This window comes from Oenanthe melanoleuca, chromosome 14 (assembly GCF_029582105.1).
Source record: "Oenanthe melanoleuca isolate GR-GAL-2019-014 chromosome 14, OMel1.0, whole genome shotgun sequence".
Lineage (NCBI taxonomy): Eukaryota > Metazoa > Chordata > Aves > Passeriformes > Muscicapidae > Oenanthe > Oenanthe melanoleuca.
Window position 1 is genome coordinate 9840028 of NC_079348.1, and position 15689 is coordinate 9855716.

The following is a 15689-nucleotide window of genomic DNA, read 5'->3' on the forward strand; positions in this document are numbered from 1 at the left end:
ATTTCTTGATAATGGTGTAAATTTATTCACCTTTAAGTCTAGTTCTAATCTCAGTGCTGATGAATCACGGTCCACACTCCTCTCCCTGTTCCCCCCCAAATTGGGGGACTGGCGTATTCATGATCTCAATACTCTCAACACCTGATGACATCCCCAAGCACCCATAATTGCAGGTGATTCAGTAGATTACTGTGACTGCAGAGCTTCATTTTGGGTTTATCATCACTTTGGGTAAGAGCTCCTTTATTTCTATAAACTGACTCCATGCTCCAGGATGGTTTTGAATTGAAGCTTTATGCATGTTTTCAGGGCAAGATTCAAGAAAAGATTTAAATACAAAAAGAGGACTTTGACACATTTTAGATGCTTTCAGCCAAAAATATTTATGAACTGTGCCTGCTGATAATCCGCAGGGGTTATCAAGTCCCTGCAATCTAAGGTAGATTCACACAAACCAGGGTGTGAAGCAATCCCCTTTGAAGCCCGTTTAGGGATCTGGCCATAATTTACTTTTATGTTATCTTAGAGCTGCGTAGAAGAAGGAGTGACATCCTCTTGTGTTTTCCAAAGACTGAATCCAATTCAATTGCTTGTAAAGACACTACCTAAGATCACTGAATCTTGAACTTGAAAAGATTTGTTGATCATTTTATGCTTTCTTGTATGTTGTCTGAAATACCTGATCTGGTAACGTTAAGGGGTATTGTAGAACTAGAGAAGTGAGCTCCCTGCGGTGTTACAGACCGTGGTGCTTGGCTGCGCGGCTGACGGTACTGGTTTAATATGAGTGAGGTTTTGGCCAAAGCCGCGGAGTTCCCGATCGTCGTTACTGCGAAATGCGTCAGGAGTGCCTGTACTTCCACAGCTCCCGTCCCTTCCCGTCCCGTCCGTGGTACCGGGGAGCGACCGCGGCAGCTCCCAGGGCAGGGCCCGGCTGGGGCTGGGGCGAGCGCAGCGCCCTCCCGAGCAACCCCCGCGGCGCCTGCTCGCGGCTCAGGGGGAAGGGGAGGAGGAAGCGCGGGTGGGGACGGGACGGGACAAGCCCTGCTGACGGTGGCTGCAGCGGGCGAGCGGAGAGCAGCGGAGAGCGAGGCGGGCACGGCTCGGCACGGTAAGGGCTGTGCCTGGAGCCAGGCGGTGCCGCGAGCAGGGCAGAGCGGGCCGGCGGGGGGCATTTTGCTCGTCCGCCGGGGCCGCTCCCGGACCCGAGCGCTGCCCTCCCCAGGCCGCTCCCAGTGCTCCGGCCCGGCTGCGGGACGGGGGAGAAGCCGCGGCTCGGGGGCTGGTCTCGCCCCGCAGGAGCCCCCGGGGTACCGGGGGCAGGCTGGGGCTTCACGGGCCAGCGGTGTCCCGAGCGGCGCAGTCCCGGGCCCGCTCCCGGGACGGTCCGGGAGATGCCGTGGTGACGGCTCCTGCCCTGGGCGGTGCGGGCGGGGGCCGAGCGAGGCCGGAGTTTCGCTTCCCCAAGTGTAGCAGGCGGAAGGTGGCCCTTTCCTTAGGGAATGCTCTCGGGGGCCGCGCGGCAGCAGCTTCTCTCGGACCGGCCCTGCCCTGCCTCGAGGAGGGGGTTACTCACAGGAAGCCACTCACAGGATTATTCCGAAACTACTGATTAGTTGGTAAAACTAACACGCTAACTTCTGAAATCTCTCCTCCCGGCAGAACACATCATGCGGTGCTCCATCTACTTTGCCAGTATAGAATTCAGTGTGACCTCAAAGCCATAGGTTCTCCCTGAAATAATATGTCAAAGTCTTTTCTGTTGTGATTACTGGATTTTATTCTCTCACAAATGCTTGAGAAATTTAAACAACTTTGAGATAATAATTCTCAGCAGGTTGGTAAACTAGGAAGTTGCTGTCCAGAGTTCAGATGAAGTTGGTGGTCTAAGGAGGTGCTGTGTTAGGGCTCTGCAAAAATCCAAGTGCTTTGATAAACCTATATATCCTGCTGGGTTGTTAAAAAAAATAAGCCTTCAAGATGTATTTCATTCTCAGTTTTGCTGACCACTAACTGTCTTAGACTGATCTGTGTTGGTGTTGGAGGGCAACTTAGGATTCCTAGTGAAGAAGACTGCGTAGCAATTGTTGAATTTAAGGATTAAGTTGTGTCAAATTTAAGCAAGAGATTAAGGGAAGGGCAACAACAGATTTGTTTGGCCAGACTAAGTTAGGATAGCTGTAATTATAAGCAGTTGGATGGGGTTTTGGTTGGTTTGTTTTTTACATATCAAGCAGAGAGGTGGACTATGACTTTCTTTTTCCATTGTCCCCAGCCTAACTTTCAAGACTTGAAGTGTGAAACACACTTACACATTTGCACTGGCTGTATGAAGTGATGGTTCAAATATCTGTTCAAAGCTGACATTTAAAGCAGAAGGGACATTAGAAAATGGAAACTGAAGAGCTGAAGTTTTGGTTACATCTGCAACTCAGCATTTTGAAAAGGCTTTTTTGTAGTCCCGATGTCATCTTGATGTTTATTAGGAATTTTTGTTTTGATGGGTAACTTGAAGGAATTCATACATGGTTTTAGTTTTTTACCATTCACTGTAGTACTTTGTACGTGTTTTTTATGCTACAATTTTGAGACTTTAAAAAAAGAAAAGGGATGCCGCAAAGTGCTGTGAGGATCTGAGACCTGTTCACTTTTGTCTACAGGAAAAGAAAAAAAAAGTGAAAGTGCATAAAAAGTGAAGTGATCACGTTTATATTGAAATGGTTGCTCAAAACCACTTGGTGGTAAGAAATGAACATGCAATGTAATTTGAAAATAAGTAAACATTAAGACTAGGAGTGCTCATGCTGGAAGTTATGATCATTTTGAAATCTGGGAAACGGTGTTCGGTTTCTTAGAACTTGCTTGTCAGTGAAGTAGAGCTGAGCAGCAGAAGTAGCTGTGTGTTTAACCCCACCTGGCAACTGAGCACCACACAGCTGCTCACTCACTGTACCCCTGAAGAAACTGGAAGGGTTTGAGAAACCTCATGGGTTGAGATAAGAACTGTTTCATAATCTAAATAAAATAAAAATAATAATTTAATAGTTGTAATGAAAGGGAAAGTAACAGAGGGAAGTACAATCCAGCAAGTGAAGGAAATGAGAACAGTTGCTTGCCACTGATCAACCGATGCCCAGCTAGTCCCTGAGCAGTATTTCCCTCTCAACAACCTTCTTCCACGTTTTATTGCTGAGCTGATGCTTTATGGTCTGGAATATCCCTTTGGTCAGCTGTTCTGGCAGTGTCCTCTCCTGGCCTCTTGGGCACCCTCAGCCAAAATCAGTGCACTGAGTGGGGCCAGTTGATCATGATTCAGCTCTGTAGTTTAGTCACAAGGAGAAAACTTCCCTTTTCTAAACAAAACAGAAGATCAGTGTTTTTTAAAAGTATAGCTGTGAAATACTTGTTATGACAAAAACTTACCGAGTTTCAACATCTTTGAGTGCTGTCTTGTTCCCTCTTCATTCTGCCAAAGGTGCAGTGTGAGTATGAGAAAGGTGGGAAGGAGCGTTTGTCCCAGGCTTACCGCAATTACTGCTCCAGCCCCTGTAGCCACATCTGTTCTTCTGTACCAACTCCTGTGTTTGTCCCGGCCATGGGACTGCTGTAAAGCCCACACTTGATGGAGTACACAGTTCCCTTTGTAATACATCTTTCCACGTCTCTTCTAAATCTGCTGGAAAGAATGTGGGACTCCTGAAATATATAACCATTGCTGTCTGCTGGTGTAACCCCATGCCTCCAGTGCAGCTGATTAGTCCTGTGTCCTGGAACAGTGAACAAACTTGTGACAATTTCTTTATGGAAGTGTTTATAGACTTCACTGAAATCCTGATGCAAGCTGTGTTGTGTGAGGAAGATAATCAGCAGTGTTCCAGGAGCTTTTCCATGCTCTGGGTGAATGGAAAGGCTTGTGTCATTGTTGGAAACGTGTGCTGGGTCTCACCTGAGTTTAGTGTGGGTGGAGTGACACCCTAAACAGATACTTTCACATTAAATTCTTTCTCTTTGCATGTTGTCTTTTGTACCGGAAAATTGCATCACTGCAATTTCCCTTCTTTTATTCATGGTAGTATTATGGTCAATTGGAGCTCCTATATAACTTTCATAGCACCATAGAATTAATATTCCAAATACAGGTTCCCTTTCCCGGATAGTACTGAGTGCAAAGACTTGCATGGGTACAGAGGGATCATATGTGCGACAACAGAATGGAGTGCGGCTTGCGGCTCTTGGAGAGCTGTCTGGTCCTTAGGAGGCAGGGGAAGAGGAAGGTGCTTGGTCAGCATTGATGCCATAAGACCTTGTTCCACAAAAAAAATGGTGGGCAGATTATAGGAAGTGGGTAGCCGGGGAGGAGGAGAGGAAGTCTGCACTGAAACCACTGTCCTTTCTTGGCGGTGATGAGTATTCCTATCCTCTGCAACAAAATAACAATTGGTAGTAGAAAAGTTGCACTACAAACTCATTAAAACATTGCTAAGATGCAAAAATGGCAAGCTTAGACACATTTGATAATTGTAAAAGCTTTGAGTTCAGTTGGACATGCTTAATTGTTTGGGTTTCTTTTTCGCTCAATATGAGTACTTCTTATTTCAAATTACAGCAGAGATAAATAGTATTTTTTAATTATTTAAGCTTCACCACAAGCCTATCATACTGTTCAGTTTTTCAGGTGAACAAGAGGGATTAGAAATAGTGTTCTTGGAGAATTAGGAGACTGCCAGATAGTTTAGTGTACTAATAAAGATGCTTTAGTATGAGGAAGAATTGGTGTTGGGACAAAGTGCAAAAAATTCATAGTGAAAAGGAAATGGGAAGTAGGCAACAACAACAGTGAAATCAAGATTAACATTTAATACTATCAGAAACAAATACCAGCCAATTAATTTTATGCTGGTTAAAGTCCCTTTTAATCTAGTTATCTTCTTGGTGTTGAGTTGAGCCTAATTATTTGTCAATTGCCCTTAATAAATAATGCCTTCTGTTATGATTTTTTCTCTTTTATGTTTCAGATATAATGTCTGCTCCAGGTGGCAACCCTGTCCCATCTGCACCACCTTCTTATGAGGAAGCTGTAGGCATCAATATGAACTATCCTCACCCCTATCCCGTCCCTGGCCCTGCCCAGAAGCCAGATGGGAAGGGAATGAACCCTCCCCCACACATGGGACAGCCTCCACCAGCAAATAACCCCAGTAAGCCTCTGAAACTCTTCTGTACCTCATGTTAAGGTGGTGTCAAGTGGCTGTGTAATAGGTGCTGTCAGAAGATGAAAAATCGTGGTTCACTTGCCAAAAAATACTTTTGAAGAGAATAAGGTGAATCAATTCTTGTGAATCCCTCAGTGTGCCCTGATATCAATAACATAATTTGGCTTTCTGCAGTTTTTAGTGCAGCTTTATTTTTAAGGCAGTGTATTTCTGCATTAGGAAATGCCATGGTTATTTCTCTCTGTGTCTGTGTATTGTGTATTACACATTCATTGCTCTGAGCCCTGACTATTTCGGTTATGCCTGGTTTAGAGGAAGTTGATTGCTACTCTTTTTTCCTGTTCCTCATGGAGTAAACAGCCATTTCTCTGCTCAGTTACTGTTCAGACGGTGTATGTCCAGCAGCCAGTACTGTTTTATGACCGCCCAGTTCAGATGTGCTGCCCTTCCTGTAACCAGGTGATAGTGACACGTCTCTCGTATGACTCAGGAGCTTTGACCTGGCTGTCATGTGGTGGCCTCTGCCTGCTGGGGTAGGTCAACTCCAATTTGTACTTTTACCTTTACTTTTTTTAGCTGTAACATGTAAGGGAGCCCTCAGCTTTACTTTCTCTATGTGGGACCTGAGCCTTTGTGGTTCAATTAGCCTACATGTGCATCTGTCCTACAGGACCTTAAAGCAGTTCTGGAACATTACGGTAATGGAATCCATAGCCATGTGTGTTCTTTCTAAAGCTTACGGCACCACTTTTACTGATGGCTTTTGAACAAAATACATTTTACCTTCTTGTGTGTATAAAAAGTGGTAAAGCAGTGTTTTTCTCTTTTTTTTTTTTTTTTTTTTTTTTTTTTTTTTGCCTTTGCAGGTGTATAGGAGGCTGCTGCTTAATTCCCTTCTGCATTGATGCCCTGAAGGATGTGGATCACACCTGTCCAAAATGTGGTGCTCTTCTTGGTTCTTACAAACGTTTATAGGCAGTGTTTAAACATTGATTGATGAAGTTCTTCAGCACCTCTACAAGCCCTCTCTGAAGCTTCATGGAGACTTCATGTTTTTTCTGTGCATCCTTTCACTGGAAACCAATAAAAAGTGATGTTTGTTGCTGGATGGTTTGAATACGCATTTGCTTGAGAGGAGTCTCACTTAGGTCTGTAAAAACCATACCTAATCTGTATGGGCCACTCAGTCCAGCACCAGTGGAGAGCAAAGGAGTGTTTCCCTTTTTGCTTTATGCAGAACAGGTTGGTGATATTCTTCAGTTAATCTTGTCTCAAGCATGTTGCACACTATGCTTGCAATATTGAGACTGTAAAGTCTCAGCACAGAACAAGAGGAGGATGTGTATGGAGAACTATTTAGGCTCATGCTTTGGCAGCAGCACGGTTTATGAACTTGAAGGGAGTTGCCTCAGAGACAGGTGCTCCTCTTTGAAAAAATAAATGTTTTGTTGTCATCTTTTCATGAGCACTAGAATTAATTTTAAAACTTCTGTAGGTGGAAGATGATAACCAAACCTAAAGGCTTCTTCCTTCTTGGAGGTAGCTTTTCCAAATGGACAATTCTGGTAGTTGTGCAAAAATAGTGAATTTTCTTGCCAGTTTCAGGTCTAGTCATGTCTCTAATCTGAAGTAAAGATGTTCATATAGAAGATACTTGTTCAGTTGTTTTTGTTAGGCTGGAGGCTTTCTTACTGCTGATTGAAAGTCTGTGAAGTGTTTTCTTCACCCCAGTGGAAATGCCTGGAGAGCTTGGTTAGAACATTGGAAGACTTCCTTGTATGTTTACATAAATCAGCTGATCATAAACAAACCTTAGCCTTATCTTAAGGCTTGAATTCCACCTGAAATATATAAATAAAACACCAGGGCTTTTAGTTGTTGGCCTGCTCATTAATTATTGTTTCTTTATTAAGAAGGTAAAATGTTTGTTAAGGAGTTTCTCTGATTTTTCTAAATAAAATTAAAGATGAGTTCTGCTTTTAGAAACTTAAGCTGGTTATGCTTAAAATGGTAATCACAAAAAATTAGGGATTGAGTCTCTGCAGGTTAAAGTAATTTCTGTGTCATAAGCAATTTGATCGAACATTTTGATGCATATCACAGAATCCGAATCACAAAATCGGCTGGGTTGGAAAAGGCCTTTGAGATCATCATGTCCAGCCTGTGTCCTAATGCCACCTTATCAACCAGACCATGGTGCTGAATACTGCACCCAAACTTTTTTTAAATACTTCACCATCTCCCTAGCCCATTCCAATGTCTGATCACCCTTTCTGTAAAAATCTTCTTCCTAATGTCCAACCTAAATAATACCTGTCCAGAAAAGGCAGACAGGTGTTTAAAAAAGGCTATGCTAGTAACACTGTATTAATATCTGTAAAAGTAAAAAGCTAAAATAAATACGAATAAAATTTACTGCATTTACTGTTCTTACCAAATGTGCTTTCTGTAAGTATTTGGTGTAAGTTAGTTTTTAAAGTCTTTCAATACTTTATGTTTGAAATACAGTAATTTTGTAGATGATGTACAATCTCTAGGCCTTGTCTTAATTTAGGTTTTGTAAACTGCTCTTGCTTGTAAGTCTGCAAGTGATTTAAGAGCTTCCTTGTGTATGTGGAAAAGCTTTCTGGTCTCCTCATGTTGTAAGAATGTATATCAGCAGCTACTAACTGGCAATAGGATGAAGGAGATAAAAAGCTGGTAGTTTTGTAGCTGTCCATCTTGATGACATAGTACCAACAAGTGCTTTTGTCTGCTGGTGCACCACCATACTGCTCCCCGTGTTCTTGAAGGGCTTGGGTGATGCTGCATTGAATTTTCTGTTCTGGTGACAGGAGCAAGTCTTACTGGGAAGGAGAATTCCCCCACTGGGTGTCACAGAAAATGTGCTTCTTGTCAATTTATTGTCAGAGCAAGACAGAAGGAAGCAATGAAGCTCATAGTGTTTCCAGACTTGGGATATGCTTGCATGGTGGGGATGATTTTTGATTCTTTTAGTACCCTGTCAGTCTGGTCTGCATAATCCTGCCATATATTCATTTGGTAAGTCTTCCAGTTGTTATTCCCTTAGCTCCCCTTTTCTTTCCAAAGTGGTGGTTGGAAAATCTGAGGTGTTGGAATCAGAATGCAAAACACCAAAAAAATGTTTGTTTTGATGTATGTGGACAGTCCATTGATTCTCTTTAAGTTCCTTGTATGGACACACAATGTTGGCAGCTCTTCCTTCTAATTCAGCATTCTGCAAGGCTTTCTGCTGCCCCTTCTATAGCTGTGTTTCCTTAAATGCAAAGCCTGTGTTTGTTCTCTTGTGTATGGAATGATATACAAACTGTGCCAAAGTAACCTGCTTTGTTAAACCTACCTTGGACAAACAAATGCAGGATATAACTTGCTTTGTATGAAAGCTCTTTGTGTTTGATTATGTTGAAATTACTCTTTGTTTTTAAGACTGACTCCATTTAAAATAAAAACTTTGTCTTTCCTATCTACTGCTTGTAATTGGAAAATTAAAATATTTGGAATATTTCCAAATACATGGATGACTTAAATGTTAAGTGAAGTGAGAAATTTTTCAGAGTATCATCTGGGCCAAGTCTCTGATAAATGGCATTGTATGCCTTGCAGACCAACTCCCCCACAGACCCACACTGAAAATGTGTTGTTTTCCTGCTACCTGTGTATTTGAAATATTTTTTCAATTAAAACTGTTGGTAAAACTTTCACTTGCGATGGGATTAAACAAACACATATAAATATGGCTTCACATTCACATATCAGGAATATATATAAAATATCACTATATTCAGTAGGAAAGAATCCCTATTAATCGTGAGAATACCCTCCTTTCTTTCAGCATCTAAATTTTTGTTTGGTTGGTTTTTCTGAGGTGCAGAAAGCACAGGAAGGCAAGGTTAGTAGCTCAAACAAGTTTGTTTTATTGCACTGATATTTATTATTTTTATTAAGCAACTTAGGTGTTATTTTGGTAGTGAGTGTTGTATGAATAGTTTTTCCTTGATAAGGTAAGATACAGAAGGAGCTATGCTGACTTTATGGACTTTAGCTGTTTTCACACAAGGAAGAAGCACAGACCATCTGAAATCCTCCAGCCTCACATTACAGATTCATTACAGATTCCCTACACACACCTTCATGAGCTTTCTAGGATTGCTTTGCTTTCTCTTACACTTTGACAGTGTTATTTTCATTAGGTTTCTATTTTTAATAGACAGAACTTGCGCAGTGTTCAAATTCTGATGAGGCTTGAGCCAGAAGGAAATAAACTTGTTTTGTCACGCAAAGAGGATCAAAAATAAAAATTGTTAAAACAGTTTAGGGCTGATAGCCCTACAACAGGGAGTTGTTAAGCAAGTTCAGAGGGGTTTCAAGAAGCTGCTATTTATTGCAGTGTTTGTGAAAGTACTTCTGGCAGTCTAACCACAAGGGATTTAAAAAAAAAAATATTTGTCTACACAAACCTAGTTAATAACTGAGTGGCAGGAGGTCAATAATGGAGTATACAATAATATCATCCTCAGAGTAAAAACTTAAGTGCAAATCCTGTGGCGAAGGTATAAAGTTTTTGTAGTTCAGGTGGTTGCATTTTATAGGAAATTAACTTTGTGTTCCTATTTACTTCATAAGATCCTGCAATGTGAAATGAATTTTTCTTTAGGATGACTGTGTATTTTTTGTGAGATTAATACTCACATGTATGATAGGCTGGGTATTAATCCAGTATAAAAATAAATTTGCCAGTGAGCATCTTAGTACTTTTTCACACCTAAACACCTAGGACACTAAAAGGTGAATGTGAAACCTACTGATTTATAACCACTTAAAATTGATTTTCCTTTTGGGGTGGGGGGAGGTTTAAGAACTTGAAAATTTAATGTCTGAATAGGTAATTCTGTGGTCTGGAGGTGTTGAAAGTAGTTGTGCCCAAGTTGAGAATAAACCAAGAGTAAGTAGGTGGCTTTTTGAAAGTCCTTTTGTGTTTGGCTGTTTTGCTTCATGCTACAGCTTTGTCCTTGTAACAAAATATTACCCCAAAAAGTAGCTTCCAGAGGACCATTGCATTAACAGGGTGTACGACAGACACTGCTCTAGGACTTAAAGCCACAGTGCATCTGAATGTGACAGTAAGGGGTTCACAAAAGCATTAGGGGCGAAAAGAGACAAACCCAAAGCAATTTTTATCTCTTGCTCCCCACAGCCTCTGAAGTACCTTCTCGTGATGCTAATCTGAGTGCTCTAAGTCTAAGTAACTAGTACAGAAGTTGCCTCGTAAAATGCTTTTGTTGTTCATGAAGTAGCGCTGAAGAATTTTTTTTTTACCCTATGATAACAGAATAATGGTATTGCTAAGGTTGGAAACGACCTCAGATCACTGAGTCCAACCATCAACCTGCCAGCTCCACCTTTCAGCCGTGCCCCTAAGCATCACATGGAGATATTTTCCAGGGATGGTGATTCCAGCACTTCCCTGCACAGCCGGTTCCAATGCCTGACCACTCTTTCACCCAGCTGAAAGGGAAGGTCCCTCCTGAGACTCCTTTTCTTCGGGCTGAGGCCCCCAGCTCCCTCATCTGTTGCTCATCAGTGTTGATGAGAAGCTCCTCTGCACGTCTCTGGTTATGCTGCAGCAGCTCAGTGTCCTCGTTGCGGGAGGCCCAGGACTGGACGTCGGACGGGAGGTGCGGCCCCGTCACGCTGTTTCTCCGCAGCCATCGCTGACCCTTTCGCTGTGAGGGGCGCCGCTCCGGGACACGCTCGGCGCTGTGAGGGGCGCCGCTTCGGGATACGCTCGGCGCTGTGAGGGGCGCTGTGAGGGGCCCTGCTCCGGGACACGCTCGGTGCTGTGAGGGGCGCTGTGAGGGGCGCCGCTCCGGGACACGCTCGGCGCTGTGAGGGGCGCCGCTTCGGGATACGCTCGGTGCTGTGAGGGGCCCTGCTCCGGGATACGCTCGGTGCTGTGAGAGGCGCTGCTCCGGGACACGCTCGGTGCTGTGAGAGGCGCTGCTCCGGGACACGCTCGGTGCTGTGAGGGGCGCCGCTCCGGGACACGCTCGGTGCTGTGAGAGGCGCTGTGAGAGGCGCTGCTCCGGGACACGCTCGGTGCTGTGAGAGGCGCCGCTCCGGGACACGCTCGGTGCTGTGAGGGACGCTGTGAGGGGCGCTGCTCCGGGACACGCTCGGTGCTGTGAGGGGCGCCGCTCCGGGACACGCTCGGTGCTGTGAGGGGCCCTGCTCCGGGACACGCTCGGTGCTGTGAGGGCGAGCACACAGCTGGGAGTGGGATCCTGGCCAAGGGCACTTCCCTTCTGCCTTCAGCTGTTGGGGCTGAACGTCAGTGTTACGATAATATTAATTTAATATTATTTGTGGAGCCTATATAAAGCAGAGTTTGCCAGTTTGTAAAAGCTCAGGCTTTCTTGTCAACCATGGTGAACAGTTCCCAGTGTCCAAAGACAGGCTTACCCTGTTGTGTGACAGATGGTACTTTTTATTAAATTCATTTTCCAAACTTGAGTATACAGTGTCCATTAGAATGGATGAATTCTTTTCTGAGACTTACAGCCAGCGTGGGTCTCTTGTGTGTCATTAAACCAGTGTGTTTGCAGCACGTGTGCCAGATTTTCTTCCATTTTTAAAGATTATCTAGGACAGCAATATGCTGGAAATTTCTCTTCAGGAAGTTCTTATTATTTTGGGGATAATGTTTTGATTTTTTAGACAAAGCTCACCTAGTGTGAGGTAGGAAAAAATGTTTACAAGATGTTGAGTCTTGGGCTCCATCCTGCATTTGCCAATCACTACATGAGGGATGTCACATGAGCCATGTGCACAGGACACTTCAACTCTGTGATATTTTATCTTAAAGGTTTGACTTCAGTGTGCATTTAGGACCTAGCTGCTATTCAGGAATTTAATTCTTAATTTAGATATTTTAATAAAAACTGCCCCAAATTTGTGCTCTGCTGAAAACAGCTGTTTGAAATATTTTTATTGAAAAAAGCCCTAGAGTTTTGATAATGAATTTCTTTGTTCTTGGGCCTATGAAATTGTCAAGATTCAAGCAAGCTTAGATTTATAAATTCTTGAGCGTGCTCATAGTCCTACCATAAGATATTTTTCTTCTTTTTTTATTAGTTTCTTCCCTGAGAAATGGGAAGCTACAAAGCTAAAACTTGAGACTAAAATGCAAATTAGATTATTTTAGAAAACCTAAGTTATACTCTGCACTTGAACCAGTGTCATGATAAAGCAAAAATTCTCTCTAATTTCAGTGTTGATGTTCCTACTCACTTAGATGCAAATTTTATGCTTTAAAGGTTTTTTCCAATAGCTATGTGAAATATGTTGAAAAATCTTATTATATAAACAGTTAAAAGATAGACTGGTGTAGAAACTGGGCAATAGTAGTGATTCAAGAAAAGAATTGTCACAATATAGCAATTTTCTGGTAACGTCATCATGTTTTTATGTTCCTGCTCAGCTATTAACTTTCCTTCTTCTGTCCATATTGCTGATAGTAGACCAAGAGCTAAATGACTGCTTACATGGAGTATATACCATGCCCAAATGAGCTATTCTCTTAAATGAAAAATGAGATTGAGTACCAGGCTGAGTAGCTTAGCTGAGTAAAAATGGCAAACTCAGCAAGTAATTTTCTACAAAGAAATCTCTGATTATTCACACATCATTTCACCCATTTAAGGTTTGGGACTTTGTTTGGTGGGATGAGCTGCCTCCTGTGAATTTGCTTGCTCCCAATGGAAACACCTTCCATTTAGTCCCAAAGCTCTGGCTTTCATCCTATACGATTTTTTTGGCTGATTAATCATCATGATTGCTAGGGTAACTTTTACATTTGTTTATTTAGTTTAAACTCACTGCATGGGATTGTTCTGAGCATGTGCTCTGTTATGATGCCATATACCTAATTTCCTTGCAGTTTTGTGGGATTTCTAATACATTAACTTATCTTTCTCTTCTCTTACAAAAAGGCTGAAATGCTGTTGGGGATGGGATCAGTCATTATGTGTGAGTCTGTCTCTCCCCCTTACTACAACCTCCCCCTCCCCTCTGCAGACTACCCTGCCAGAGCCCCTCCTCTGTCTGGAAGAGGGGAGTTGAAATAGTGAGCTCCTGCTTTGTGAAGGAAATTTTCTTTCAGTGCCTTGCTCAGAGGTGCCTTTGAGAGCAGATGTGTTTGATGTGTTTTCGTTAACTTCTGGTCTGAGGAGGTGATGTCGATGGCCACAGGGTTGCTTGCCATCATTTTACTCTGTGCTGTTGTGGCTGGAGCTTCAGGGAGTAAGTAGAAGGAATTTTTCCTCTGCTAAGATTGATCTCTGTCAATGCAGAATACTTCTGCTAAGAAATATTCTCACTGGCAAACCTTCAGAGCATCACTTTACAGCTTATAGGTTTGTAGTAATTCTGTAGCAGCTTTGTCTGGATTTTTAGTGTAGTGTAGCAGTTTGCTTTACTGAGCTCTTTGGGTGGTACTGGGCAGGTGGGAGAGCACCCTTCCTGGAGATGATGCATTAAATAGTGGATCTTCCTTCAGCATTCTGGGGAAAGCAACAGAAATAGTGAGATTGTGTCAGTCTGTATACTTTATAGAAAAACCCTTATGAATTTATTTATTTTGAGGACCATGCTTTGATTTCAGTAATTTCACTGAAATTCTGAAGCAGCAGGTCCATGCTGAGCTGCACACAAATTTGCTTGGCTTTTCTGTTCTGTTACCTGTCATTGCAGGATCCTCAGAGAGGTTAAGTTATGGAGCTTCCTGTTTTGCAGAATGTGCAGGTGAGTAAAACAAGATTGTATTCCGGCTTTTTATATGGTAAGGAAAGAGGAATTTGAAAACTTCCACAGAGATGTTGTGTTCTGAGAAGAATGGCACTTATGTCTGAGTGATCAGCATTCATGTAAGTAGCAGAGAAGTTCCACTAGGGTTTACCAGGCCCACACCTGCCCGAAGTTTGCCTTCTGTGAACTCTGAAAAACTCCTAAGCATTAGAGCTGAGCAAAGGACTAAACCAGTGTGGGATTAAGCCCAGCCATGGGCATGAAGGGCAGATCTATTTCATCTTGCAGTGGTGAAGGTCCTGCTTTGTTGCTCTCTGAAAGGTGTTGAAAGAGCATCGTGCTGTAAATGCACTACATTCCTTTTCTGCCCTTGGAAATTAGCATCTTGCCTTGAAGGAAATTGAAGGTTATGTGCTTGGGAGAGGGAAAGTCTTTTCACCCTCCCTAAAGGAGCTATGGCCAGCAGGCAGGGTGCTTTCAGAAACTCAATTCTTTCGATTGAAAGTCCAAGTGGGAAGGGAACAATCTGAATATTCATCCCTTTGTTTAGCTGATTTTGGTGGCTGAAAGATTAAAAAATAGAAAACAAATAGAGAGAAGGGTAAGTTTAATAGGCTAAAAAAACACCCCCTTTTTTTGTTTGTTTATTTATTTCTTAGGATACAGTGCATCATACTTCCCCAAAAGAGCTAGATACAGCTACAGGTATTCTGCAGTCACCAACACATTCCCCCAGGCAAATATTTACAAAAGCAGTGGCATCTCTCTGGAGAGCACAGTGATCATTGAAGTATTGGGAAATTGCCAGATGGCTTTGAAAGTAAGTATATCATAATTGTTTGACTGATTGGGATGAGCTGGTGTAGAATCTTATTTTGCTTTGGGGTTATTGCTACATTTCAAAGATTTGTTTTTCTTATAATTGAAATCCAGTTCAATTCTGGATCTCATAATTAGAGTTGCAGTATTGCCATAACTTGAAATTAAAAGTTGTTTGTGTTTTTTTTACCACTTTTAAAAAGTAAATTAAGTAAATAATTATTTTCTTTTCTAAGTGGCACAACAGTTTCACTGTTTTGTTACATGAAGTGCAGAACTGGATATAAAGCCAGTCATTGTAAAGAACTTGGTTTACTTTAAAGCACTTTCATATCTGTAGCAGTAATTTTAAAATAGCAAGCATTTTAAAGAGAACTTGAGAAACTTGTATGGTGTGCTGGATTGGTGTCATTCCTTGCCCAGTGTCAAATTCAGTCTTGTAACACTCTATTAATCACTGCAGGAGATCTGTCTCAGTGCAAGAGCAGCAGGGCAGTTTCAGATTGCAGAGCTTCTCCTGGGGTGAGCCCTGTGGTAGGCCAAGTGGAGAACTGCACTGCTTTAGAACTACAGGGGTAGCAGGGAAAATAAACTTCTCAGCTGCCTGGGTTTTCCTTCAGGTTAGCAGAGGGGATAATTCTTTGATTTTGCTGGGGCTTGACATGTATCTGCTAAATGCACATCCATGAGGCCAACAAAGGAGAGGATAGTTATCCCTGTCCTAGCACATGGGTGAAAATTAACTGGCTGGTGGTTTGACAGTGAAAGGAATATAATAGTGCTGTATAGAATGTGTTTAATAGTGAGTGAAACTTCCTCATAGAAGAACTTTCT

At 42.5% G+C, this 15689-nt stretch overlaps 2 protein-coding genes across 3 annotated transcripts in view; both read left to right on the plus strand.

Annotated features, from left to right (window-relative positions):
* The first annotated feature begins 885 nt into the window (after positions 1-885).
* On the plus strand, positions 886-6321 carry LITAF (lipopolysaccharide induced TNF factor). Of its 2 annotated transcripts, none has more exons than XM_056503729.1 (4): positions 886-1111; positions 5016-5198; positions 5590-5746; positions 6080-6321. In XM_056503729.1, the coding sequence occupies exons 2-4, from the start codon at positions 5021-5023 to the stop codon at positions 6186-6188; spliced, it is 444 nt and encodes a 147-aa protein (XP_056359704.1). In that variant the 5' UTR covers positions 886-1111; positions 5016-5020; the 3' UTR covers positions 6189-6321. The 2 variants fall into 2 exon arrangements, with proteins under 2 accessions (XP_056359704.1, XP_056359705.1); XM_056503730.1 differs by lacking the exon at positions 886-1111 and adding an exon at positions 2666-2741.
* Positions 6322-11540: 5219 nt separating this feature from the next.
* The window catches only part of LOC130259416 (uncharacterized), a 76838-nt gene continuing 72689 nt past the window's right edge, over positions 11541-15689 (plus strand). The window contains exons 1-3 of the mRNA XM_056503677.1: positions 11541-13532; positions 13983-14033; positions 14696-14856. Of these exons, the coding sequence (XP_056359652.1) occupies positions 13466-13532; positions 13983-14033; positions 14696-14856 (279 nt within the window). The 5' untranslated portion in view covers positions 11541-13465. The remainder of the gene's footprint in view (positions 13533-13982; positions 14034-14695; positions 14857-15689) is intronic.

What these genes read in the sequence shown, in the direction of transcription:
- LITAF (XM_056503729.1), top strand. Translation starts at nt 5,021, where the DNA reads ATGTCTGCTCCAGGTGGCAACCCTGTCCCATCTGCACCACCTTCTTAT. An exon ending in TCCACCAGCAAATAACCCCA is followed by an intron (nt 5,199 to 5,589) that starts GTAAGCCTCTGA and finishes TTCTCTGCTCAG; the next exon opens with TTACTGTTCAGACGGTGTAT. An exon ending in GGTGGCCTCTGCCTGCTGGG is followed by an intron (nt 5,747 to 6,079) that starts GTAGGTCAACTC and finishes TTGCCTTTGCAG; the next exon opens with GTGTATAGGAGGCTGCTGCT.